The following is a 26,031-nucleotide window of genomic DNA, read 5'->3' as shown; positions in this document are numbered from 1 at the left end:
AATCCCTTTCACTTCTTTTTTTTATTTTTTTTTGTTTTTCAGCTCTTCATTTCTTTCTCCTCTTATTCCTCTATTTCCCGTGCTTTGCCATTTTCGATTTATTTCTTCCATTTGAGTACAACAATACGAACAGTAAAAAGAATTTTTACCGATTAAGTAACAGGAAGTGAAAAAATTAATGTTCTTCAATTCTTGATTTGGAAGTTATGTTTTTTATTTTTATTTTTATTTTTTTATCTATCAATCTTTTTCAACTCTTAATCCACAAATAGAAAAGAAAAGTAATTTTACCTCATGACCTTAAGAACAGAAAAAACTAATGATTGTTTGCTTAGAAATCAACCAACAAAATTATGGTAAATAAAAGAAAACAAAATAAATATCTTAAATTAAAATAGCTGAACATAAGATTTTCACTTATCAAGAGATAAAATTCCAAAATTTGTGAAACAACCAATTTTTTATTTTGCACCATCATTTTCTTATCTTTTTCTCTTATCTCTAAAATTTACATCCCTTTTCCAAATTAGTATAAACTCTTCTAATTCCACAATATCTCATTTCTTGCAAACATAAGAGTAGATCAGGAAAAACGCATTTTTAAAGAGCTAGAAAAAGAAATAGTTAAGAAGAAAAATAAATTATAAAGAAATACAAGGAAGAAGAAGAAATGAAATCATGAGAGGACGAACAAGAGTGGAAAATATAAGAAAAAGATAGGGAGGGACGGGGAGTCTGCCAATTTTTGTGGCTTTGACAGGTGGGCCTCAAGAAGTCTTTTTGTCAAATGCTAAATGCCTCGCACAACTATGATGTGGCGTATAAGACACAAAATAAAATTTTCCTCATTAATTGAACGGAAAAGGGCCAAATATAACCCTGTACTATCGAAAAAGGGTCAAATATACCCTTCGTTATCTTTTTGGTCTAAAATATCCCTAACGTTATACATTTAAAGACAAATATACCCTAGAAAACGTTAAAGTTGACTAATGTGAGGCCTAATCACGTGACATTAATATTTTAATGAAAATAATACCATGTGATATGCCAGGCATTCACTAAACAAATTCAATTTTACACCCCATTCCCTTCCATGTCATCTTTACCATAGGCACCACGCCACACCACCATTATGCCCACCACCTTACTTTATTTGGTGGTTTCGGTAGGAAGATTCAACTTTTGAAAACCTAAAACCCCCAAATCCAATTTCAAACCAAAATTCTCACGAAAAGATTCAAAACCCATCTCTAAAATCCTTCAATCTTCAATACCCAAATTATAGATGTTGTTAAATTTGAATATATTCTTCAACATTTCTTCCTTTTTCCACCATTTCCCTCTGTTTTTCTTCTTTTTGGTCATCATCATGATAGGTGTCAAAATTAGAACCATCAATGTTCCTGTTTCTTATTTTCAAAATCTTTCTTTCCACGTGATTTGGTATTTCAAGATATATCCTCTTAATTATTTCATCCATAATTCCATATTAGTCTTTGTATAGAGTTCTTGAATTTAAAAAAAAAAAATCAGTAGAATTTATTTCTTGTTCTTAAAAATTCCCTTTTGATTCTTTGCCAATTTTACTTCTTTGGTGATTTCAATAGAATTATTTAGTTTGTCTAGCTTTCTGCTCACTAATATTTTTGCATTTTTCCCCTTCCAATTGATAAAGATGTGGTTGATTTGTTTTCTCGTGTTAACCAAGTGCTTTGTGACTTGAAGCTTTCCGTTTTTATGGAGAAAAGTGGTGGGCAATTAAAATAGTGGTTCTAATGGTGAAAGATGATAAGGATTGGGAGCGGGTGGGGGAAAAATTGGTTTTTTTGGTGACGTGACATATCACATTTGGTATTATTTTCATTAAAATATTAATGCCACGTGGGATTAGGCCCACACTAGTTAAATTTTTAATGGAGCTAGATATTTGAAATAAAGTATAACGTTAGGGGATACAAGGAAGGAAAAGATATAATCATGAGAGGGGGTATATTTAATAAGCCTTTTTCGATAAGTGACAGGTGGGTATATTTGACCCTTTTCCGTTAATTGAACAGGGGGAGGCAGTGTGACCTACAACACTAGCCCCATTCTCCCAATACCCTCTGAATTGCTCTTTAAGCTATTAAATCCAAAATGAATTCATTTTGCCTTTTTTGTTTAACGCTCTTGCAGGATAAATTATAAAGGATATCTATGATGTCTTTTCTGGAATTGAATTTCACCAAAAAAAGGAGTTGAATTTAACTAAACGATTACATTAGTATTTACATGAAAGAGCTTTTTAATTCAGTCGCTAATAAATTGGCACTTTGGTGACTTTAAAAATGATCGAGAACTTCTCAAGAAACTTGTGAATTATAAAAATGTCAATGAATAAAAGAAAAAGAAAAATATTAGTGTTATTGTAATTTTATTTTAATTTATACATTAATTAGTTTCCGATTCTTAGACTCCATTTTACCACAATAAAATTCTTCACATTATTTCAGTTATGTAGTTTTAAAAGTCAAAGATTTTTGCGGATATCCCTTAGAAGCAAACTAATTACGCGAGCCTACCCCCGTTACTTTCCTACCCCTAAAATATTTACCCGCCATACCTCTAAATCCCACAACAAACTTCAGCATACAAAAACGTGACCAACGCCTAACCAAAAACAGAGGCTTCATCAAAACAGAACATCGTTCCCCCAAAATTCAAGCCAAAAATCCCTAGAAAACATGAAATTAACTACAAAAATTCACCTATCAGATCCATAAATACAAAACCAAAACGAAATCGACTCCAAATTACAAATTCGAAGTTTGATCTCACACGCAAATCTACACTTTTCAACTTTCGAATATCTGCAATTCAATCTTCAGATCTGAAAAACAACTTTTTTTGGGATGGATGATGTTACAGTTTTGGTTCAATACAATGGAATCTGGGATAGCAATAAAAAATACATCAATTTTAAGGTTGATGCAATTCTCGTCAACAGTAGCTGCATGAACTTCTTCTTCGAATGGCAACTCAATTACAGGTTGATACCACTACAATAAAGCTCGAAAGTAAATACGAACTTGCAGAAGGATTTCCAGCTATGAATATATTCAACGGTATAACAGTCAAAGTGTACTTCGACTTGAAGAAGAAGAACACTGCTAGCATTGCCTATCCACTATCAATCTCGATGAACACTATCGTCGCACAAATCGCACCACAAATTGATTTCCCTACCGGTTCATCAAACATTAGACAACTGATCAACAATAATGATATCAATATGGTTGTAACTGATGAACAAATTAAGCAAAACATAATTACCGACCCGTGCAACCAAATAATTAAATTTGGACAGGCTTTCATTGACAAAGCCATGCTAATCAATGTTATACGACAGTACTCAGTACAAAAGAAATTTGAGTATCGAACCAAAAAATCATGTAACAGGAAGTTCGTCTCGATTTTTCACCTGTGACACTCTTAAAACAGTCCTCCATGATGCCATCATGGTATAAAAGTATACTAAGATGGTATCATGCAGGACTGTTGCAGTCCTTCAATAAAACACCCTTCAACAGTCCTCCATGATGCCATCATGGTATAAAATATACTGAGATGGTATCATGCAGGACTGATGCAGTCCTTCAATGAAATATTCTTCAACAGTCCTACATGATACCATCATGATATAAAAATATACTGAGATTATATTACCATGATGGTATTATGTAGGATTGCTGAAGTCCTTGAATAAAACAGTCCTCAGTGCTACATGATACCACAATGGTATAAAAATATACTGAGATGGTATCATGCAGGACTGCTGCAGTTCTTCAAAAAACATTCTTCAACAATCCTCCATGATACCAACATGATATAATAATACACTGAGATAGTATCATAGAGGACTGCTGTAGTGATTCAATGAGACACTTTTCAACAATCCTTGAATGAAAGTCACAGTCTTCCATAATACCATCATGGTATAATAATATAATGAGATGGGTATCATGCAGAACTACCGCAGTCGTTCAATGAAAACACTTTTCAACTGGGGCGGAGCCAGTGTATGTCCAGGGGGTTCATCCCTCGGTGAAAAATTACAGTGTATTTTTAAAGTTAAAATTATTTTATTATGTATATATAATAGATATTGAACCCCCTGACTTCTTCGTATATTTACCTTTTAGAATTTTTGAACCCCTGGATGAAAATCACTGCTCCGACCTTCTTTCCTCCATGATGCCATCATGTAGGGTGGTACATGGACCGGGTTGGTTCGAATTTTTTAAATACCAAATCAAACCAATTGCGTCGGATTTTTTAATTTATAAACCAAACCAATAAAATTCGAATTTTTCAACTTCGGGTTTTCTCGGATTATTCGATTTTCTTGGGTTTTTCAGGTTTTTTTGGGGAAAAGTCTTCATACAAAACATATAACTTTTATTTCAAATATTTCTTTATTCGTAATCAGATACAACTATATAACTAAGGTGTTTCTTAAGAAAAGAACACAAAATGTGAGATGGGTGATGACATCGTATTAAAATATTCAATACAAAAGATAATAAAATCGGTTAAAATAAATATTGTTAATTAATAAGCCATAAAGAAAATGACCATAATCTAAAAATACAAAGTCATGCTAAAATAAGTACGGCTAGTAAGTATTAATTACATGACAAAGAAAAAAATTAAGTTATGTATTTTCATGCTCCAAACCAATTATGCAAAACTAAAGAAATGATATCTAACATTACTGTCATTCCTAGTGTTAGAATTGAATTTGTTTTGTTTGCATTAGTGTTGAGTTGGTTTTGATTTGGACTTTGTTTGGGTTACCGGCATCCATGGGATATAAAACTTATTGACATCAAAATTCTTAGTTCATGCTTATAATAATATGGTAAAAGACAAAAACCTATGAAAGTTTTTAAGATATATATATAAATTATACATTACAAATAAATATTTTTATGTATAAAATATTTTTAAAATCGAATACACGCAATGTCGGGTTAGTTCTGTTCGGTTTGACTTTTTTTTTTTTAGCTAAAATCAAATCAAACCAATTATGTTCAGTTTTTTTTTCAACACCAAACCATTAGTCGGATTTTTTTATTGGTTTAGTGCGGTTTCTCGGTTTTCTTTGTACACCCTTACCATCATAATATAAAAATATACTGAGATGGTATCATGAAGGACTGCTAAAGTCCTTGAATGAAACAGTCCTCAGTCGTCCATGATACCATCATGGTATTAAAAAAATACTTAGATGGTATCATATGTAACTACTTCAGTCCTTCACACGTGTGTGTTCTCTATTGCTGTAAAATCGGTGTCATGATGCCACCATTATATGCAGATATTTTGTTGTCTGTGTCAACGAAACATGTGAATGGAGTCTTAAATTAGGAAGTGTACGACACTCAAACATGTTTCGAGTCACATCTCTCAATGATGTTCACATCTTCCCAAAGAGTGATAGATTTTGCCCAAAAATATATATCACATAGTGACAGGGTATCATAGAAGGTTGATTCATTCCTTCAAAAAATACTACTCAATCCTCTATGAAACCTACATGGTATATCTTATACTGAGAGGTATCTTATAGGATTGGCGTTTTTATTCCTTCGAGAAAAACACTCAGTCCTCTATGATATCATCCTAATATATACTATTACATGATACCATCGCAGTATATTTATACCATTGCAATATCTTCCTTCAATGAAACACTCTTCAACAACCCTACATGATACCATCATGATATATACCATATAATCAAATGGTATCATGAAGGATTGTTGAAGTCCTTGAATGTAACAATCCTCAATCCTCCATGATACCATCATGGTATAAAAATATATTGAGATGGTATCATGGAGGACTTATTAAGTCATTCACATGTGTCAACAGTCTTGTATGATGCCATCATGGTATATACCATACATAAAAATGGTATCATGAAGGACTATATATACCATGATAGTATCATGAAGGACTGCTTCAGTCGTTCAAAGAGAATCCTTCATGCTACCATCAGGGTATATAAATCTACCAGATGGTATCATGGAGGACTATTTCATTCCTTCAATGGCATTTCTTAATCCTCCATTATACCATCTGCGTAGATTTATATACCATGATGGTATCATGAAGGGTTTTATTGAATAGAGAGTTGGTTTATTCCTTCAAGAAAAACACAACTCAATTCTCTATGATACCCACATAGCATATATCATATACCAACAGGATATCACGAATGACTGACCCACACATGATATATCATATGCTGATAAGATATCCTAGAAGACTGATTCATTCCTTCAAAAGAAAAAAATATAGATCAATCCTATATGATACCCACACGGTATATATTTGTACTGACAATGTATCATAAAGACTAATTTATTCCTTCAAAAATAAATCTTCAATCCTTTAGAATACCACATATATATCATATAAGGATATCATAAATCACATATTTCATTCGAGTCACCAATCGAGCAAAAAAGGGAGTTCGGGGGGGGGGTAATTTTTTTTTTTTTAATAACAAATAGAGTTTAAGCTTAATATTTGATATATTAATTTTATTGAAAAATAGAGTCATATTTTAGAGATAACCTTTGTACATTTGCTAAAAAGAAAAAAATTATAAAAATATGTTTTCAATTAATATAGGTTGTAGTAAATAAGCTAGTGACTTTAGCATTTTTCTTAATTACTTCTTGTTGTAGTCTAATTATTTTTTTATTTTATAGTTTTATTAGTCTAAAAATAATTAGCTACTATATTTAGTTTTATATTTATTTTCATCCTTGAAACTAAAACAAAAAAGACACAAAAAAAGAAGGGAAAAGACAAGAACTAGTCGCCAAATTTAAATGGAGCACCCATAAATAACAACTCAAAATGCAAAATAAAAAAATTAAACAATAGTATGAACCAAAAAGAAGCAACAGAGCCACAACTATTGGCAAAATCAATATACGTTGCAATCTGACAACGTGATGTCAGCCGATTAATTACTTTGGCCGAGGGGATATAGTGTAATTATTTTTGGTGGGGGCAAAGTGCTTTTCCCAAATTTTTGGGAAGAGGTGAAGAAAAAAAATAAGCTGCGAGGATTAAATGATCTATATATTATTAGTCGGTTATTTCTATAGCCGGGTGATTGGTACAGAGTATAACTCTAAATTAAAGTCTAATAGGTCAAAGAAGGGTAGTTTTAAACTACTATTTCCAATATGTTATAGGCATTTTGAACATTTTCTGAAATTAAAACAAGCAGGCTAATCATTTATAAAGCCACCTTAGAGCCAACCAACACAATAGAAAGAGAATAAACTACTTCGCACATTTGCACTCTCAACAGAATATTGTCAATGTGCCCTATGCCTATGATTAGTGAAGTTTTTCCATTTTCTTTTCAGAGAAGCAAATTGCAATAAAATCATCTTTTCCTACTCTTGCTGTAATTGGCATCGACTTTGCAAGGATAGAGCAAGTTCATTAAACCAAGAAAACACTAGTTAATTTGTAAACTGCAAATACAAAAATTTGTGGAGATGAAATATGCAATTCTAAATATCATATAAACAAGTTAAATGTCTGCAATCCTGCATGTTAGTTTTCCTAATGAAAATTTTATCCTCATATTCAGAAGCAAGATTTCACCATATCTCTGTGCAACTTCATCGCACGATTCAAACATTTACAAGTTCTATAACACGAGGCCCAAAATGTTCCTTAGTTGATAAAAATAAAAAATTGAACGAATTATCAAAACTGGGTCAAACTGATGAAGCACGAAAGATGTTCGACAAAATGCCTGATAGAGACGAGTTTACATGGACTACAATGGTTGCTGCGTATGCCAATGAAGGAAGGCTTGTTGAAGCAAGACAAGTGTTTAAGGATGTCCCAATCAAGAATTCAATTACTTGGTCTTCCCTTATTTGTGGATACTGTAAGCATGGTTTTGAAATTGAAGGATTTGAGTTGTTTTGGCAAATGCAAAGTGAGGGACATAGACCAAGTCAGTTTACATTGGGAAGTGTGCTGAGAATGTGCGCGATAAAAGGTTTGCTTTCAAGAGGTGAACAGATACATGGATATGCTATTAAGACTTGTTTTGATATGAATGTTTTTGTTATGACTGGTCTTATTGATATGTACGCGAAATGTAAGCGTATCTTGGAAGCTGAGTTTATTTTCGATATCATGTCAAATGGGAAAAATCATGTTACTTGGACTGCTATGATTAGTGGGTATTCTCAAAATGGCGATGCGTTAAGAGCAATTAAGTGTTTTAGTAGCATGCGTGCAGAAGGGATTGAGGCGAACCAGTATACATTTCCGGGTGTTTTAAGTTCTTGTGCTGCACTGTGTGATCTTAGGTTTGGGTTACAGGTACATAGTTGTATTGTTAATGGTGGTTTTGAGGCTAATGTGTTTGTTCAAAGTGCGTTAATCGACATGTATTCTAAATGTGGTGATTTGCATAGTGCTAAGAAGGCATTGGAACTGATGGAGGTAAATCATGCAGTTTCTTGGAATTCCATGATGCTTGGATGTGTGAGGCATGGACTTCCAGAGGAGGCAGTGTCTTTGTTCAAAAGGATGTATGCTAGTGATATGGAAGTGGACGAGTTTACTTACCCTTCAGTTCTGAATTCTCTTGCTTGTATGCATGATGTCAAAAATGGGAAATGTCTTCATTGCTTGATTGTTAAAACTGGGTACCAGAGCTACAAGCTTGTAAGCAATGCACTTGTTGATATGTATGCTAAACAGGGAGACCTACCTTGTGCGATGAGTGTTTTCAACAGCATGGTTGAAAAGGATGTAATCTCATGGACATCACTCGTCACTGGCTGTGCTCACAATGGCTCTTATGAAGAAGCTCTGAAATTATTTTGTGAGATGAGAGTGGCTGAAATTAAACCAGACCAAATTATCACTGCTAGTGTTCTAAGTTGTTGCTCAGAGTTGGCACTACTTGAACTTGGGCAACAAGTTCATGTAGATTTTATCAAATCTGGCCTTGAGGCATCATTGTCAGTTGATAATTCTCTTATGACAATGTATGCCAATTGTGGGTGCCTTGAAGATGCCAAAAAAGTATTCAACTCAATGCAAATGCGTAATGTGATCAGTTGGACTGCTCTTATAGTTGCTTATGCCCAAAATGGCAAAGGAAAGGAGTCTCTAAGATTTTATGACGAGATGATTGCAAGTGGAATAGAACCTGACTTCATTACATTTATAGGCCTATTGTTTGCCTGCAGCCATACCGGTCTTGTTGACGATGGAAAGAAGTATTTCAATTCAATGAAGAAAGATTATGGGATAAGACCAAGCCCTGATCACTATGCATGTATGATCGATCTTTTGGGCCGTGCGGGGAAAATACAGGAGGCTGAGAAGTTAGTCAATGAAATGGATATTGAACCTGACGCTACTGTATGGAAAGCGTTGCTTGCTGCATGCAGAGTACATGGGAGCACAGATCTAGCAGAGAAAGCTTCAATGGCCCTCTTTCAGTTGGAACCACAAGATGCTGTCCCGTATGTTATGTTGTCAAATATCTATTCCGCTGCTGGAAAATGGGAAGATGCAGCAAAACTTAGAAGAAAAATGAAGTTGAAGGGTGTTAACAAAGAGCCTGGTTATAGTTGGATTGAGATGAATGGAGTGGTGCACACCTTTATATCTGAGGAAAGAAGTCACCCAAAGAGTGATGAAATTTACTCAAAACTTGATGATGTTATTGCATTGATCAAAGAAGCTGGATATGTGCCAGACTTGAATTTTTCACTTCATGATATCAATGAAGAAGGAAGGGAACAAAGTCTTTCTTATCATAGTGAGAAATTGGCTATTGCTTTTGGGCTTCTTTGTGTGCCAAAAGGAGTACCAATTCGGATTTACAAGAACCTTCGTGTATGTGGTGACTGTCATAATGCAATGAAATTTGTGTCAAGAGTTTTTGATCGACATATCATTTTGCGAGATTCAAATCGTTTTCATCATTTTAAGGAAGGGATATGTTCTTGTGGGGATTATTGGTAGAAAACATTCCTTTGGCTTTTCTTGGATCTTGTTTCCATTGCGCTTGGCAAGATCAGATCATCCAATTTCATTAATTGGAACTGATTACTCTCTGAGATTTATACGAGAGTCGGTTCCCTAGTCTCTATTTCGCAGCACTCTACTGCAACAGGCACCAATTGCCATTCCCCGGCATCTGGGGGATAACTGGTCCTCATTCTGAGAAATATGTTTGTCTCCATGAAGGTAGGATCTGCTTATCCTCAAGAAAGCTTCGTTTTACATGATCACATGATGAGTTTTCCTACACAGTATGAAACCATCTGCATTGTCCTTTAACAATAATTTTCTAAGATTTATTGTTTTCTCTAATTCTTGATGTCTACTATGCAGTTAAAGTTGGGAGTTACTTCCTTTTCAGTGGACAAATTACCCAAACAGAATAGGGACCTGAACTGTGCACTTGTAACCAACCAGCTCGGGGACCTAACCTATGCACTTGTGGGGCTGTTAGGGAACTTTAGATTGTGTTAAACTTTCCTAGAACTCCGGAAGTTATATGGTCTTGTTGATTGGAAAAATGTTGGGGTGCTTTATGCTTGGTTACAGCATTTGGTTGACTTGCAGGTGCTTCAGTGAGGTAATGATAAATTATTCAGCCACGCCCAATCCATGATTTACATGGCTAGGTCATCTCAGTTTTTTGTGGAAATATTCGAAATAAATCTCTAGCTTTGGAAGAAGCTCTCTGTTTCACCTGTGTCAGATAGCTACTATAAACTGTGTTGGAGTAAATTTTGGATAAGCTAACAAAAATTGGTTCTTGAACCTCCATTATTTCCTTTAAGTGCCATGTCCACCTAGTTGTTTGAAATCCTTTGCAATGTAGCTGATCTCTACTTTAGAAAAGTGTAATACAGATCCAAAACCTAGGCACAATTGAAAAGGAATTGTGTTTCCAGTTAAGACTAGAATGTGCATGCTATAGATCGGTCCATACTAGTGCTTGTGAATATCCGAGTGTTGCCTTGAGAGTAAGATTGGACATTGATATGCAAAACCAATATGTCATTCTCTTAGGGAGTTTACTGTTGTTTGTATAGCATGAAAAGTTAATATAAAAAAGAAGAAGAAAAGTAAAGGGGCATGCTATCTTGTAGTGTAATGTTCTGAATGTAAAGGTGTTTCTACTTTTGACTAAAACTCTTTTCTTTTGACTCAATGTCTTCCCTAATACCAAGAAGTGGGACGTTGAAACTTCAGTATAACTGGGAAAACCCGCATAAGTGAAAAAGATGGTTCTGTTCAGTGTTTTTCTTATCCTTTTTCACCTTCCTGTTGAAAAACCTAGACATTTGTTTTCTTGTCTTTTTTCTTAATAACTGATGACTCCTCAGCAATGCAATTATGCAAAGACTATAGAAAGACAACATGTTGCATGGGAAATTCCTACCTTCTCGTTTGCCCTTCCTTTCCAAGGATGCACAAGTTTTTTTTCTGGATGAAGTGGACAGTGGTTATATTCAGAAGTCTAGACACCTTACTTTCAGATTTATCATTCTCTTAATGTCTTGCCAATTAACTGCTTGATGTGTTGATTTTGAACTCTATCAAGTACATGTACGAATTTCTTATTTTATTTCTTATTCCTTTATGCCAAAGTATAATTTTACTTTTGCTTGCAGATATTTAGAGCTTTCCCACCACCAGTCCTCTGTTTCTCTATTGCGAGCATATGGAAAGTGTATAATATTTCATAAACCCTAGTGTTAATTGCCTGCCTTTGGTTGTCTGGGGGACCTCAGTCCCAGTCTTTATTGTGAGCATATGGCAAGAGCATAATATTTCATAAAGCCTATTGTTCATTGCCTGCCTTTGGTTGCATGGACCAGAAGAAAAGCACATGTTATTGAACAAAGTATGCTCATCATTCCCCAGTCCCCCAAGACATCAGAGCCCATTCCATTGAAGTCAATGTGGTCTTTCCTATTGTGGGTGCAAGAAGGTAGAATAGCTACACACATTTCTTGGAACCATCCCCTATGGAGTGGATGGAAACTAAACGCAAACAAACTGATAATGTTCTTGATGGAGGAAGTAATTAGCGATTTGCAGCAGTATCAGCTCTCTGATGGGACAGCGGGACGGGTTTGAAAGCCACATTCACTTTGGTTTGATCCTGGAGACTCTGGCAAGAGAGACTTAAAAATAAGTTACGGCGAAAAAGAAGTTTGAGAGAAAAAGAGCCTACTGTGGATTAATTGGAATAATATAATGTCTGATGTGATGGTTATATCTGTGATGGTGTATTCTCTTTGTATAGATCAAACACTTATCTGTTGCAAGTTCATAAATCATCTAAACCACATGCGAGGTCCTCAGGCAGTTGTCAATAAGTAAACAAACCTATCTTGGTTGTCCTTGTTTGTTGAATTTGGGATGTAATCTCCCTGGTTCAGATTTGCTGTGAATCTGTGAGCACAGGACCACAAAGCTGTACTTGAACTATTTAGGTGCTGATTTTTATAATAGAGATTGTAGTTGCTGTTAGTGCTTTGAATCCATTTTCTCCAATTGATGGCTACGATTAATCTTAAACTGTTGAATGAGGAAACCGAATACGTATCCAATGGGCTAGTGATTCCTTAATTAGTTTTATTGCTCAAATTTTCAAGTCTCATAAGCGGAGTAACACTTCTTAAGTTATTTTGCCCTCTATCATCTAAAAGTGTGTGGCCTAAAGTTCAATGTATTGAAAAAAAATTGGGAAAGCAAAAAATTAACTGATTTCTTTATACACATTTATGGAAAGTTGGCCATTATATATGTAAAAGGATAATAGTATATACTTAGTAGAATGGTCAAGATCACACAAATAAACACCCTGAAGAAAAAAGAGATATTTGCCCACTAATTTCGGTGATTATACAGTATCCATCCATTATTTTCTTCAGTGTTAATGCAAGTGGAACCTATTATTTTTCTTTGAGCCGAGAGTCTATCAAAAACATCTCTACCTCCCAAAATCTACCTCCCAAAATAGAGTAAGGTCTACGCACACTCCAAAGTGTAGGATTACAGGGTAAGCTGTTGTTGTTGTTAATGCAGGTGGTTGATCTTCGAAAATAGCTAAATAATGTGAACGTGTATGATTAGGGAACGCTTGTAAACAGCCGATGAATGAAAGCATTTCATTTTCTTTTCCTTCATTCGAGGAAATGCACCACTTAGTAGAGTTCAAATATTAACTTAGTAGCGACTATATTGGCATGAATGCAATGTCACCTTCCTATCAGGCAACCAGAAGAGAAGAAATGGTGTACTTTAAAGAATAGAAAAATCCTAATAATTCATCTATAACTCGAATTTGGGAGCACTCATTAATCCGATGAATACCCCTCAAACTAGATATTGCTACAACGTATATTTTAACAGCGGGAAACTCTCATCTAAAACTGCTGGGGTATTGAACGCTTAACACATAGTATGTTTATGTAGACGAGACATTCCGATCATTCACCCGCAAATCTTACTGTCATAACCTCCATCCAAAACCAACTAGCAAGTTACTAGCTCCCATGTTCTGATGCTGAAATTCATCAAATATTACCAAGGCCAAGAATACCACTAGCTGCACTTACTGGAGCAACGTAACGCTGATTAGGCAACTAAAACCTCCCAAGAGAACTCATTTACAAAGCCTAAGCAACAATTTTCAAAAAATTCACTTGCGCATGTGTTCAGGAATAAGGCGTTTCCGCAGTTCAGCAGGTGCACCAGAGAGCTCTGCATGGAACTTACAATAGTCAGATGGAGGTATCAAATCTTGTGAAAGAAGAAGTAAAAAACTAAATTGAAGGTCACCTTGAGCTGTAAAGTTGAATAGGGGAGGCAGAGGTCGCCCATTTGGCAAGCAAGCATTTGGTTCCCTTAAAGCATCAAAGAAAGGGTGTGCACATGCCTCCAACTGTCAATGAATACACAATATACTCAAAATCCCCCGGTAAACAGACATCATGCACGTTCAAAGGATATACCACTTAAAGCCAGCAACAATTGCAGCTAGTGTGTGGAGTCATTAATTCTCAAAAACATTAGGAACAACACTGAATGTTATTTTAGAAATAAATTGTCTTTTACCATTTCTAAACTTTATAAGCATGCAGGAAAGATCACATAAAGAAGAAGATTCTTTACTTACAGCGGTACAGCGTAGAGTTGGAGAATATTGGAGAAGCCTTGATACCAGATCTACTGCTTCAGGGGGCATTCTTTTGTGGAATATCTGCAGATTGTAATCTCATTAAAATTTTATCCATGCTTGCTTAGTGTCTGGGTAAGTGGTTTGTGCACATTGAATGGACAGGTCTCAATAAATTTCATCTAGGAGATGACGAAGCAGGGAGGGAAACAACTCAATTAATAGTGAAGGAGAGACATCGACCTAATATGTTTTCACAAACCTTGTGCCACGGGTGAGCTTTGATCTGGGGAAACTTGAACTCGGTGTAGTTTGGATTCATGCACCTAATCTCCTCTCTAGTTGGTGTTCCCAAAATCTGATATGCATGAAGTATAGAAAACGAATTAGCAAGAGAATGCAACAAAATACACAAGACTAAGATCAGCTGTGTTATCAGTTAAAGAATCCTTGAATGCACACCTTGATGATTTCGACCAGCTGATCAACGCCACTTTCTCCAGGGAAAAGAGGCTGTAAATCATACAGCATTAAAATGTCAGATTTAGTATTCGAGGGTACTAACAATGAGAGCCTACAAACGTATATTGCTATTTATGCATTAGTTATTTAATCTTTTATACTTTTAGGAATTGGATTGCGCAGAAGGAAACAACTTAACAATATTAATGGTATCTAATTCCATAAATTTGAACACTTGAAACAGAAATAGCGACATTCCAGAGATTATGGACCATGAATATAACGTTATAGGTATCAACTAACCTGTCCCAAAAGTAGTTCAGCCATAACGCAACCAGCAGACCACACGTCAATTGCAGTTGTGTACTCTGTAGCCCCAAAGATCAATTCAGGGGCCCGGTAATAACGAGAACAGATGTACGATATGTTGGGCTCTCCGGGCACCTATAGCACAAAGGTTAAAATATTAGAGACTTTCTAATTGTAAGGAAAGAAGAAAACTTGGTTAGAGAATTAACACATACCAAAATCTTTGCACTCCCAAAATCACAGAGCTTTAGCTGATGTGTGTGGGGATTAACCTTCAGAAGTCAAATAAACCACAAATGGTCAAGGAAAAAAGGGGTGAAAGAGGATAAGCAAAAAGTACCAGACTATCAAGGACATATAAAGCAATAAGCATAACCAGAAGGATATTGACTACTCACCAAAAGATTCTGTGGTTTAATATCACGATGGCATACACCAAGAACACCGTGCATGTAATTCAGAGCCCGACATATCTGTAAAATTTATTTAGAGCATTTAATCTTTGAAGTCAAGATAGTTTGCAAGACAATAAATCTAAGTTGCTAAAATTCGAAATTCCACAACCTTGATGAGAAAAACGAACCAATGCAATAAGCTCACCTGATATGTGTATAGCTGCACATATATAATAGGCATGTGTTGGTTCATTCTGCTGTAGTGCCTTGAAACTCGATAAACAGTTTCAGACACGTACTCGAGGACAAGGTTAAGGTAGACTTCATTCTTCTCAGTAGTAGAATAGAAGCAGTGTCTTAGTTTCACAACATTAGGATGATCAAGCGTGCGCATAATCTGAAGCTCCCTGTTCTTGTATCTCCTATCCTGTAAGACCTTCTTTATTGCTACAGATTCACCAATTTCCAAGCACTTAGCCTGACGTATAAAAAAAGGCAAAGAGTGAATCAAAAAAGTCATCAACACAACTTGTAGTCAAGCATTTTAAATAGGCATTAGATAAAGCTATACCTGAAAGACAACTCCAAATGAACCAGTACCAACCACGCGCTCCGCCATGTATGATAGTGTCTGGTAAAATAGTATGAGGTCAACTTCTGATTGAGTTAAAATAAAAGCCTAAAAGAGGATATTGGGGGTAAAGAGAAATTGAAATATATTCAACTAATTCACCTGTTTCTCTTGTCCATTTCGACCACTCACTGTAGTCACAATTATCTGACCAGTTTCTGTTCCATTACCACTAACAACAGCAGGTTCCATATCCTGTGGAATGCAGGATAGATCAGCAACATTTTTCAGAATTTAAAGACAACTACGTTAGGTACTAAATTTGACTTGAAAGATTAGAAACTTTGGAGATACCTTTAAATTATCCTCTAGAGTATCAGCTTTTTCATCTTTAATTTTCATTTCATGCATTTCTTTAGGAAGCTCATCAACTTCAGAATTTTCAATTCTAGTATCCATTGTTGATGTACTTGGGGCAGTGGTTTCCTTAGACGTAGAAGCCATATCCTCCTTTGGAACTGTAGTAGTACATCTATTTTCCATTTGAGTTTCACCAACCACTCTTTGATGTACTTCTTGCTCAACCTTCACCCTCTTTATGCTCGCATTCGCATCACCACCCTATTAAAAATCAGTAAAAAAAAAAGGTCATATTCTTTATATGAATTACTGATAAATCTAATCAAAATAAATCAAAGAAAAAGAAAGGTACAAGCTTCCACTATAAATCCCATCATTGCATTACAAGTCTATACTAACAGAATCTAGAACACAACCCACCTAACCCTCACCTACCCAAGGCCAAGAAACATTTTTGAAAAAATGTCACATAAGCAAATGTTCAGCCAAATGGCATCAACCCTCTTGCAAGCCAAGATAACCACCTTAAAGTCCCATTTTTTTTTAATTGTATAACTTGCACATATTCAGAGCTAAAATGGTGAAAATCTCACTATAAAGCTATCTTTTTTCCCCTCCTCAAGAATCAGGAAAATGTTAAAAGAAGCATTCAACACGAAATTTTCAGCAAACCCCCTACCCAAAAGAAAAAAAATGAATTTAAACCCCTAAATTAAAAAAGTGAACATCTTTCTTCTCAAATTTCCAAATCAATTGAGACAAAATAAAGGCGACTGAAACACAAGAGAATAGTAAATTACAAAACTTTTCATAATTTCACCCCCTTTCCCTAAAACTTTAACTATGTATCTCCATTTGAAAGGAGAAAAACAAAGCATATACAATCCTAAACTAGCAGAGGTCAATTATATGAAACACTGAAATTCATTTGGGTCAAAAACAAAAAAAAAGAGAGAAAGAATGACTCGTTACAGGATCTGAAACAGAAGAACGTCCAGAAGCAATGCTCTTAAGGCGACGCATGACATTCATCTCTGCTTCGCCCACAAAACTCCCTCAAACTTTGTTTTTTCGGTGGAGATGAAGGAGAGAGAAAAGCAACAAGATAGACAAAGAAAAATGGACAGACTTTGAAATGCCAAAATATGACTCTACAACTAAAAGCCCCCCTTCTCCCTTCTCTCCTCTCCTTTTGCGTCAGAAGAAATAAAAGAATTCCAAAAACCAAAAAGCAGGATATGAGTCGAGTATATATGTTATTTAGAGTGGAAAAAAAGTTATACTTCTGAAAAACCACAATACATAAGGGAATGAGTAATGAATTAAGTAATTTTTTTTTTAAAAAAAGCATGCGGTAGTTTTGTTTTTGTAAAATTTTAAAATCACGCTATAAGGAGATTTGGTGCAACAATAAAGTTATCTCCACGTGATTTAGAGGCCACGGCTTCGAGTCGTAGAAATAGCTACTATCTAGAGCCCGTTTGGATTGGCTTATAAGTTGTCTATGTTTCGTTTTCACAAGTTTTTTTTTAGTGTTACTTACCTTTAAAAGTCATTTTTCACAGATAAAATAAGCCCAAAAAATAATTGGGCCCTTTTGGCTTAACTTATCTAAAGTAGCTTATAAGTTCGAAAATAACTTATAATAAAAAAAAAAGTTAGCCTACCCCAACTTTATTTTTTTTTTTTTATAATTTCTTTCCAAATTTTTATGTTCGCTTATTTTAAGCCCATCCAAACAGGCTCGTATCACCTCCTTTCGGGTGTAGCACTTTGCCGGACCCCTGCTAACGCGGAATGTTTTTTGTACCGAACTGTGTCATTTCTTTTTATATTACACTCGAAATTATATTATAATTTTTTTTTAGTTTGATGTGTTTTATTATGAATTATATTCACTCAAATATCTATGAAATAGAACTTGGAGGACTAATATTTTCATCTAATTTTCGGAATATACGAAATTATTTGAAATTAGATAATGAAGTCTCATAGAGTATATCGTATAGCACGATTTTCCTTTATAAATTTTGGGAACGAAACAGCAAAATTTTGAAAAAAAAATTTAAAAAAAAAGGAAATCTCTCTTGTTTTCTCTCTCTACTCTTAAAAATTCAAATTATCACTGGTCAAAGTCATGACCGAAAGCCCAATCATTCCTGTCTGCATATTTTTTTGTACTTGCAGTCAAACTTTAATTTTGAACCGTAGATTTACCATCATACTGAATCGAACGGTGAATATATAAGGAGTTCAATTGAAATGACAATAAAGACCTTAGCGTGGAAAGGGAATTACGAGGGGGCGTGCGATTTGAGACAATAATTATGCCAGCGGAATATTCGCGGGGGTCCTTTTTGTCTAACGTTTTGACTAGTCCTATCCTTTTCGCGGTTTGTCTATGACTTTGAATTCTTTGAATTACTTGGAAATCTTATAAAACATGTAAAATAAAAGGGAGGATCCAATGACTCATTGTGTCCAAAATAACCCATATTTATCTAAGAGAAAATAATATTTAGGACAAGAAAAACATAAAGGTTCACCAAAAAAAGAAAAAAACACACTGAACCACCAAAGGATATGTCCAGTGGATGGAGTTGTTCGAGCTTTGGGTATGAAAAAATCTTTGATATCGAACACTGGCTAAAAAATTAAAAACAAAAAGAGACAATTTCAGAGATCTCCCTCCACGTTTCACTCACCTCTCCATTGATTTTCGTTATTACACTTACCTCCCCTATTTTAATTTTTTCGTAACAATTCTTTTAACTTAATTATCATTAAAATAAAAATTTACAATATATCAAATTTGCCCTTACTAATAAATTTGTAAAGATGCTCTTCAGAAAATTCCGTTGAAATAAAAACACCATAAATATGCTAGATTTTAAATTTGAATTTAGTGAAAGGAAAATTTATGCTTACATCACCAAGTTTTTACCTGTGTACTTCAACTACAAGATAAGCTTCACTGGATATTGAACCATACACTGTAATTCATTACAAAATCCAAAGTCATCCAAATAAAATACCCTAAATATTCCTACAAACATATGGTAAAAATGCATATTCATGGTGCCCTATTTCTGCACAACAAACATCCGAAGTAATTTGCTACATTTGTCAAATCCCTACCTGCACTTTTCATTTATTTGATTAATAACTTCTGAAATTATGAACTGATCTTAAAGAACCAAGGGACGTGGATTTGGAAATCGAATTGTCAACAGAATCTCCATACCAATTATTCATCTTTTAATCCCTACCCTCTTTGGCGGATTCGAACAGAACGTTCATTTTGTTCAACTTTTGCCTCAAAATTGAAACTTTATTTTCTTTATCATCTATGTCATACTGTAATTGATGCAATGCAATGCATTTATCACTATCTCTAAATTTTTGAGCTTGCTCTGATTCTCTTGCACATGAAACTATAAAACTGAAGCCATTGAAAAACGAGGAAGAGGATGAAGAACGTGGAACGAATATTAGAAGAGAAAATCAGGGAGCGCTTTGAGTAAAAGGGATTTCCTTTTTATTCTTAAAGAACTTGTAGCAGGGAAGATATTCCAAAAGAAATAATTAATTAAAAGGGATTAATATTAAAAAAGGTAAACTAGTCAAATTATAATTTTTTATATTAATAATAAATAGGTTAAAAGAATTGTTACAAAAAAAAAAAAAAAAAAAAAAAAAAAAAGGAGGTAAGTTTCAATATAAAGCCCAAAAAGGGAGGTGAGTGAAATGAAGTGAAACCTCCGGGAGGTTTCACTTCATTATCCCAAACAAGAAAGAAAAACACACTGAATAAGGCGATTTTCGATCATGATTAGCTTTGGAACGTCCTTCTCTGACTTAAAGAGTGAAAATACTGTATTTGCTTTAACTCGAATGCCTTCAATCTAGAAGAGGAAATTCATCATCTTTAAATGAGTCATGACTTCCTTTTGTCCGAAAATGAAAAGCTACACTCCAAGTTTCTTAATGGTATTAATAACATCTGACAAATTTATTGTAATCAGTAAATAATGTTTAGTAGAATATTTTAGAGTGATTTGTAGTTATTTGTTGAATTAAGCTATCTTCATGTTTTGACGGAAGTAACTTTTGAGTTTTGATGAAATATGAATATTTTGGAGTGATTTGTAGTTATTTGTTGAATTAAGCTATCTTCATGTTTTGACGGAAGTAACTTTTGAGTTTTGATGAAATATCGAGATTCATCCATCCTTCAATTAGAGGTTTCGAATTCGAATCTTAAAAAAAAAAATGTTGGTTGAAAGTGTTTTTCCTCAAATAAATTTTATGCAATTTGGATTAGTCAGACCATTAAGTTGAGACTACTATTTCTTTTATCTGAAAATGAAAAGCTATACTCCTATAAGTTTCTTAATGGTATTACTTACATGTGACAAATTTATTGTCATCAGTAAATAAGTTTTACTAGAATATTTTGGAGTGATTTGTAATTGTTTGTTGAATTAATATCTTTATGTTTCGACGAAAGTAACTTTTGAGTTTTTGTCGAAATATCGAGAGTCATCCATTCTTTAATTAGAGATTTCGAATTTGAACTTAAAAATAAAAAAATTGTTGATTGAAATTGTTTTCTCTTAAGTAGACTTTATGTATTTTGAATTTGAATTAGTCAGACCATTAAATTTTGAATACCAAACAGTATTATTACAAGGGGAAAAAAATCCTACAATTTAGGTTTGCTGGGAATTGGGATCCCATTTATCATAAACTACTTAAAAATCTTGAGTTCTTAGACTCTATTTTAATCACCATGGCAAAGCTATAATTTCATATTATCCTTATCAAATTGCAGCTAAACAATTAGTGGACGACTCTCGACAATTGAAAATGACAATTAAATTAGAGTAGAGGAATATGTTTTATATTATTCAAACATTCCGATATCGACGAGTAATTAATGTAGTAGTCCTTTCTTCTTTTTCATTTTCTTCTTTTAGTATTTTTCTTTCTTGGTGGTTGGGGATGGAAAAGATGGCAATGAATTACGAGCCTTTTAATGATGAGTTTGTAATTGGGAACCACTAAGCTTGCTTCTTCAAATTTTGAGGGTAGCAACAAGTATATTTTAAGCACAATTAATTAAACGATAAACTTCAATACTCCTATCATGCTTCTTCCGGTTCAACACCTCTTAAGAAAATATTAATTACTAAGAAAAAAAAGCATTTTGATTAAATTATCCTTAATGAAATACTGTCAAATTAATATAATTTCTTGATTACATAAAAACACACTAATCTAAATAAGGATAAATTTGGAAGAAAATAGTTAATTATTTCTTGATTATTGTTTAACCTTAAAACGGAGAACAATTAAATTTGTACGTTATAAATTTGTACGTGATGCCAAAGATATGTGGCTAAATTCAATTCAAGATTAAATAGCAAAATATGTCAATAAATGAACAGAGAAGCAGATCTAACCAACTGTTAAGTACGTCTGGCCTCGGGTATAGAAACCGAGGTCGATACCTTTTGTTACGAACTCTCACGAGGTATAATAAAAGTGAACTTAAGAACATATGGGAACGGATTTAATAAGATTCTTATGATTGCTGATGTAAACTATTTCTCTTCTTGCTCTTGCCAACTCCTTTCATGAATGATAACCTCCTCTTTATATAGTAGAGGAGTTTCAACCCTAGTACAATTCTAAATAAAGCAAGTAAATCTGGTGACAGCTGTATTACCGAGATCAACGCCGAAATATCCGGTTGAGGACGGATATTTCGGTCTCCCGCTAATGGCAGTCAATCGCCCTTCCTTTATCACCTCATCCCAGCCCGAACTCGAAGTCTCGTTCCCGGGGAGACGGTAGCACCGTGACCGAGCATAACCATAACAACGAGAAACCGAGCGTGCCTGTATCCTCGGTTTTACCTGTATACAGATAGTCCCCCCATTTCCCGAGGTACAATTATTAATGGCGGGGAATGGACCCAAATAAACTAAGCAGCCGCCTCTAATTTCCTAGGACGGGACCTTTAAGTCAAACCTCACTCTGCCCGATGCTAGGTCATTATTACCCAGCTGCCAAATCTTTTTGGGGAATCCTCCTTGTATCAGAATCCTTGATATGCTACAAGATCTCTTTAATCTCTTTCTATATAAAGCCCATGTTTTCTTTCTTTTCTATGCATCTGCACTTCTTCAAATCTCACTTTGTTCCACCTCAAAACCTACGATATTCCACATTGAGCCCCCAATACTGCGGATCTTTCAATCTTCTTGTTCTAGGCGAGAATACCTTTTGTTAAGGAGGACCTTCCACGATCATGGCTTACGTACATTATTGACTCGGGGTGAAGATCGGCATTCGGTTCGTTCATGCCATCAATTTGGAGCCCGCTCGATAGGGAGTTAGAATCTATTGTTCTTTGGTATTGTTCCATCGGGTTTTATTTATACAAACGACTGCAAAGTCCTTCACCATCTTGACCCAGTGGAAGATTTCGAATTTTGTATCGGTGATAGCGCCATTACTACGGTCAGGGAAGATTGCCATCTAGGTGCAGACGTCGACCTTCTCCCCGTTGGGGAGGGTGTCAAAATAAATCATCACGTTGCCGGTTACTCGTTATCATACACTTATCCCTTTGCCATAGGGTTTACCCTCCCTATTCATAGAATAATCGAGGACTTCTGCCGTCAATATCGAATATGTATCGGGCAGATTGCCCCGCAAATTTGGAGGCTCGTGTTCTGTATTGAGAAGTTGGCCAATGCGGCCGGAGTCGCTTTTACCCTCGATCATTTGCTTCATTTATATATACCTCGGGTGATCCGAGGGGGAATTGTTCGATTCTTCCCCGGGGGGGCCGAAGCCTAATCGGCACGAAGACGATTATGATCGAGGATGGCTTCGGCTGGTTCGTGATGATACAAGGTTCAATTTCACCGTCCATCCGTCGATTTTCCCGAAGTGTGGAACCTTCACGGGATCTAGTTGAGCCCACGCTCGGCGCTATTTTTGAATGGGTGATTGCCCTTCTATAAAGGCTCGTAGCTTAGCGTAGTTCTTGGAGAAGAATGGCACCTGAAGGGTGGAAAGGCAAAGACCATGGTAACTTCTTAATCTGATCGTTTCGATCCTTATTTCCCTGTATTATATCTTAACTCAATACCTTTGGTTTTCAGGACTTCGGACGAGGAGGGCTTCCAAAGGAAAATTGGTAGCCGAGGACGTAGTTTGGGGAAGAAGAACACCCGCTCCATCGAGGCCACCTAGACGCAAGGAGGCTGGAAGTTTTTCTGTTGTGCATTCAGGAGTTGGATCTCGAGTTTGAACTCGCCATATTATGGGGACCCGTCGGGAAATGCCTTTGGGTAAAACTACACCAGTGATTGTGCTCGATGAGGAAGATTTACCGAGATTGGATATCGTCGGGTCGTCCACCTCTGGTGCAAGTCACGGGGATATCTAATCGGTATCACCCGTCATTGCCACATCCCGTGGATAGACTCGGAGATCTCATCCTCCGACTCGTTAGGTTGAGTAAGGGTGTGGCTGCCTTACTTTTATTTTCCAATTACTGGTCGTAGAGTAGGGTTTCTTCTACTTTTTCTGATGTCTTGCATTGATGTCGACGTAGTCGGAATTTTATAAAATAGAAAAAAATCTTTAATGGAATTTTGCAAATTGGTTGTTATTGGACTTTATTGAGCATTCCATGTGTATTGTTTGTACCCAAACCTTCGTATATGCCCTTGTTATATTCGATCAGTAATCACTTATTCCATAATCCAAAAAAACCCGACATATTTTGCTACCGGCCACCGTAATTGAGCATCTTGTTATTAAACTTAGCCACGACTGGTTCGAAACAATATCCTTTGCGAAATATTCGGAAGCTTTACTCCATCATGGAGGTGTTCATACGAGGTCCCGATCTAGGTCTCTTTGGAAGGTCGGCCCATTTAAGCACGATCTGTTGGTTGAGTGGACGCCCCAATTCCTTCTCGCTTACGCTTCCCATGATTAGATAGGATCAAGGTCACATCCATCACATCCTTCTGACATCGACACGTGTCGAAGCCCCGTTGGCTCTGAAGACGGTTGCGGAAGGTAAAGTGTCTCGGTCCCACTCTATAAAAGCAAGTTTTCCCCTTCTTTTTTCACTTTCTGACTTTTACCAAAGGGAACTTTTACCTTCGTGTGTTCTGAATACGTTGATTTTCATATCTTCAAACCTTCATACCTTCATATCTTCTTCTTAATTTCCTGTTCAATCATCAAACCTTCATTTAAAACCTTCTTATCTTTATACTTTCAAAATGACGAGCAAATCTTCAAAGGCTAAGGCCGGTGAGACGTCTTCGGCTCCTAAACCAGAGCCACTGCTGACTGACTTCATTCCTCAAGACTGTTCGATCATTCGAGACTTCAAAGTCGAGAAACCTTCTCAATAGGGGGGTCGAGGTGTCGAAATATCAGCCTATCTGCGCACGATACCCCCGAATAAACTCGAACAAGTCAAGGAAGATTGTGGTTGGAAAGGTAAGAAGGTCGTTATTCCCGACTAGGATGAAGCCATAACGACCTACGTAGAAGGATACTTAAGTGTTTATACTTACCCTTTCACATTCACCATACTCGACCCTGTGGTGGTCGATTTCTGCAAGTGATACGGGATTACCCTCGGCCAAATTCACCCGTCATTTTGGAGGATCGTTGTGCTCCTCCGTTATTTTGCTACAAATGTGAACATTCCGTTCACGGTGCACCACCTACTTCGACTATATAGCCCCGTGTCTTCGAGAGGGGAATGATAAAACTCTCAAAATGAGGTGAAAGCGCTTCTTCTCCGGTGCCGACGAAGATGAGAGGCGGGGTGGCGAAGCGGTTTGTCCGAATCGGGACGGCGGATCCGATTCCCGGGCAGATAAATTCATTGCTTTCCGAGAAATGGAACCCAAATCGTAAGTAACTTTATGTTGATGTGATTCGGCCGCGCGCCTACACCTATACTGAACTTTTTATTTGTTCGTGTGTATACAACGCTTATCTGAACCCTTGGTGCGGTTCCTAACCTCGACCAGTGGATTGGAAAAATATGTTCCTAACTTACTTATACCGAACGTACCTGGAGGCGTTTGTCCCTGTCCCGTTGGGAGGCCGGGACCCATGGTAAGTCTTTCCCTTAGAGCGTCATCCTTTCTACTCTGTGCAATACGCCACATTAGTTAGGTAATAACTGTTCCTCCTGTCGCTTCACAGGTTTGTCAAAGGCCACCAGAATTTCGGGCCAGGAAACTGCCGAGACCTCAGCTGACGAGCAGGATATCGAAGCTCCCAATCAGGGAGACCTAGTTAAAAGGAGGAAAAGAAAATCCTCCGAATCATCTCGAGCTCCCTTCCAGGCTAGAAAGAAATCGAGGGTTGTTATTCGAGGGACCTCGTTGGAAGATATCTCGGCCCGTGCTTTGGATGCTGAGGTTGTTGGTCAATTATTGGACCATTCTGACGATGATGATCAGGCGTTGGGTGGGCATCGTCTTATTGACGAGCTCCTCGAGCATGATTTGACTGGTTCTGTTGTAATTACTCTATCGTTGGTGGAAAGCTCAAGTCGAATTCCGGCTGAGTCATGTGGTATCTCGATGTCGACGGACGCAGGGATCATCCGATCGAAGGTC

At 36.1% G+C, this 26,031-nt stretch overlaps 2 protein-coding genes across 2 annotated transcripts; one reads left to right on the top strand and one right to left on the bottom strand.

The window, feature by feature from the left end:
* The first annotated feature begins 7,487 nt into the window (after window positions 1–7,487).
* LOC132064016 (pentatricopeptide repeat-containing protein At4g21065) lies at window positions 7,488–12,616 on the top strand. Its single transcript, XM_059456867.1, has 3 exons — window positions 7,488–10,302; window positions 10,450–10,696; window positions 11,742–12,616. The coding sequence occupies exon 1, from the start codon at window positions 7,627–7,629 to the stop codon at window positions 10,075–10,077; it is 2,451 nt and encodes an 816-aa protein (XP_059312850.1). The 5' UTR covers window positions 7,488–7,626; the 3' UTR covers window positions 10,078–10,302; window positions 10,450–10,696; window positions 11,742–12,616.
* A 680-nt stretch (window positions 12,617–13,296) lies between these two features.
* Window positions 13,297–17,451, bottom strand: LOC132064015 (shaggy-related protein kinase epsilon). Its single transcript, XM_059456866.1, has 13 exons — window positions 17,327–17,451; window positions 16,349–16,615; window positions 16,157–16,249; window positions 15,995–16,054; window positions 15,629–15,901; window positions 15,427–15,501; window positions 15,244–15,300; window positions 15,023–15,163; window positions 14,720–14,770; window positions 14,520–14,615; window positions 14,258–14,341; window positions 13,921–14,023; window positions 13,297–13,842 (listed from the first exon to the last, which is right to left on the bottom strand). Exons 1-13 carry the CDS (start codon window positions 17,384–17,386, stop codon window positions 13,781–13,783), a joined length of 1,422 nt encoding a protein of 473 aa, XP_059312849.1. The 5' UTR covers window positions 17,387–17,451; the 3' UTR covers window positions 13,297–13,780.
* Between the last annotated feature and the right edge of the window lie 8,580 nt (window positions 17,452–26,031).

This window comes from Lycium ferocissimum, chromosome 7 (assembly GCF_029784015.1).
Source record: "Lycium ferocissimum isolate CSIRO_LF1 chromosome 7, AGI_CSIRO_Lferr_CH_V1, whole genome shotgun sequence".
In the NCBI taxonomy this organism is placed as follows: Eukaryota; Viridiplantae; Streptophyta; class Magnoliopsida; order Solanales; family Solanaceae; genus Lycium; species Lycium ferocissimum.
This window is presented reverse-complemented; position numbering and strand designations above follow the sequence as displayed.

Excerpts from the sequence above, each read along its gene's own strand:
- LOC132064016 (XM_059456867.1), top strand. The coding sequence starts at position 7,627 with ATGTTAGTTTTCCTAATGAAAATTTTATCCTCATATTCAGAAGCAAGA.
- LOC132064015 (XM_059456866.1), bottom strand. The coding sequence starts at position 17,386 with ATGAATGTCATGCGTCGCCTTAAGAGCATTGCTTCTGGACGTTCTTCT. Across the intron at positions 16,250-16,348 it reads CTCTAGAGGATAATTTAAAG|GATATGGAACCTGCTGTTGT; the intron begins GTATCTCCAAAG and ends TGCATTCCACAG. Across the intron at positions 15,502-15,628 it reads TGCAGCTATACACATATCAG|ATATGTCGGGCTCTGAATTA; the intron begins GTGAGCTTATTG and ends TAAATTTTACAG.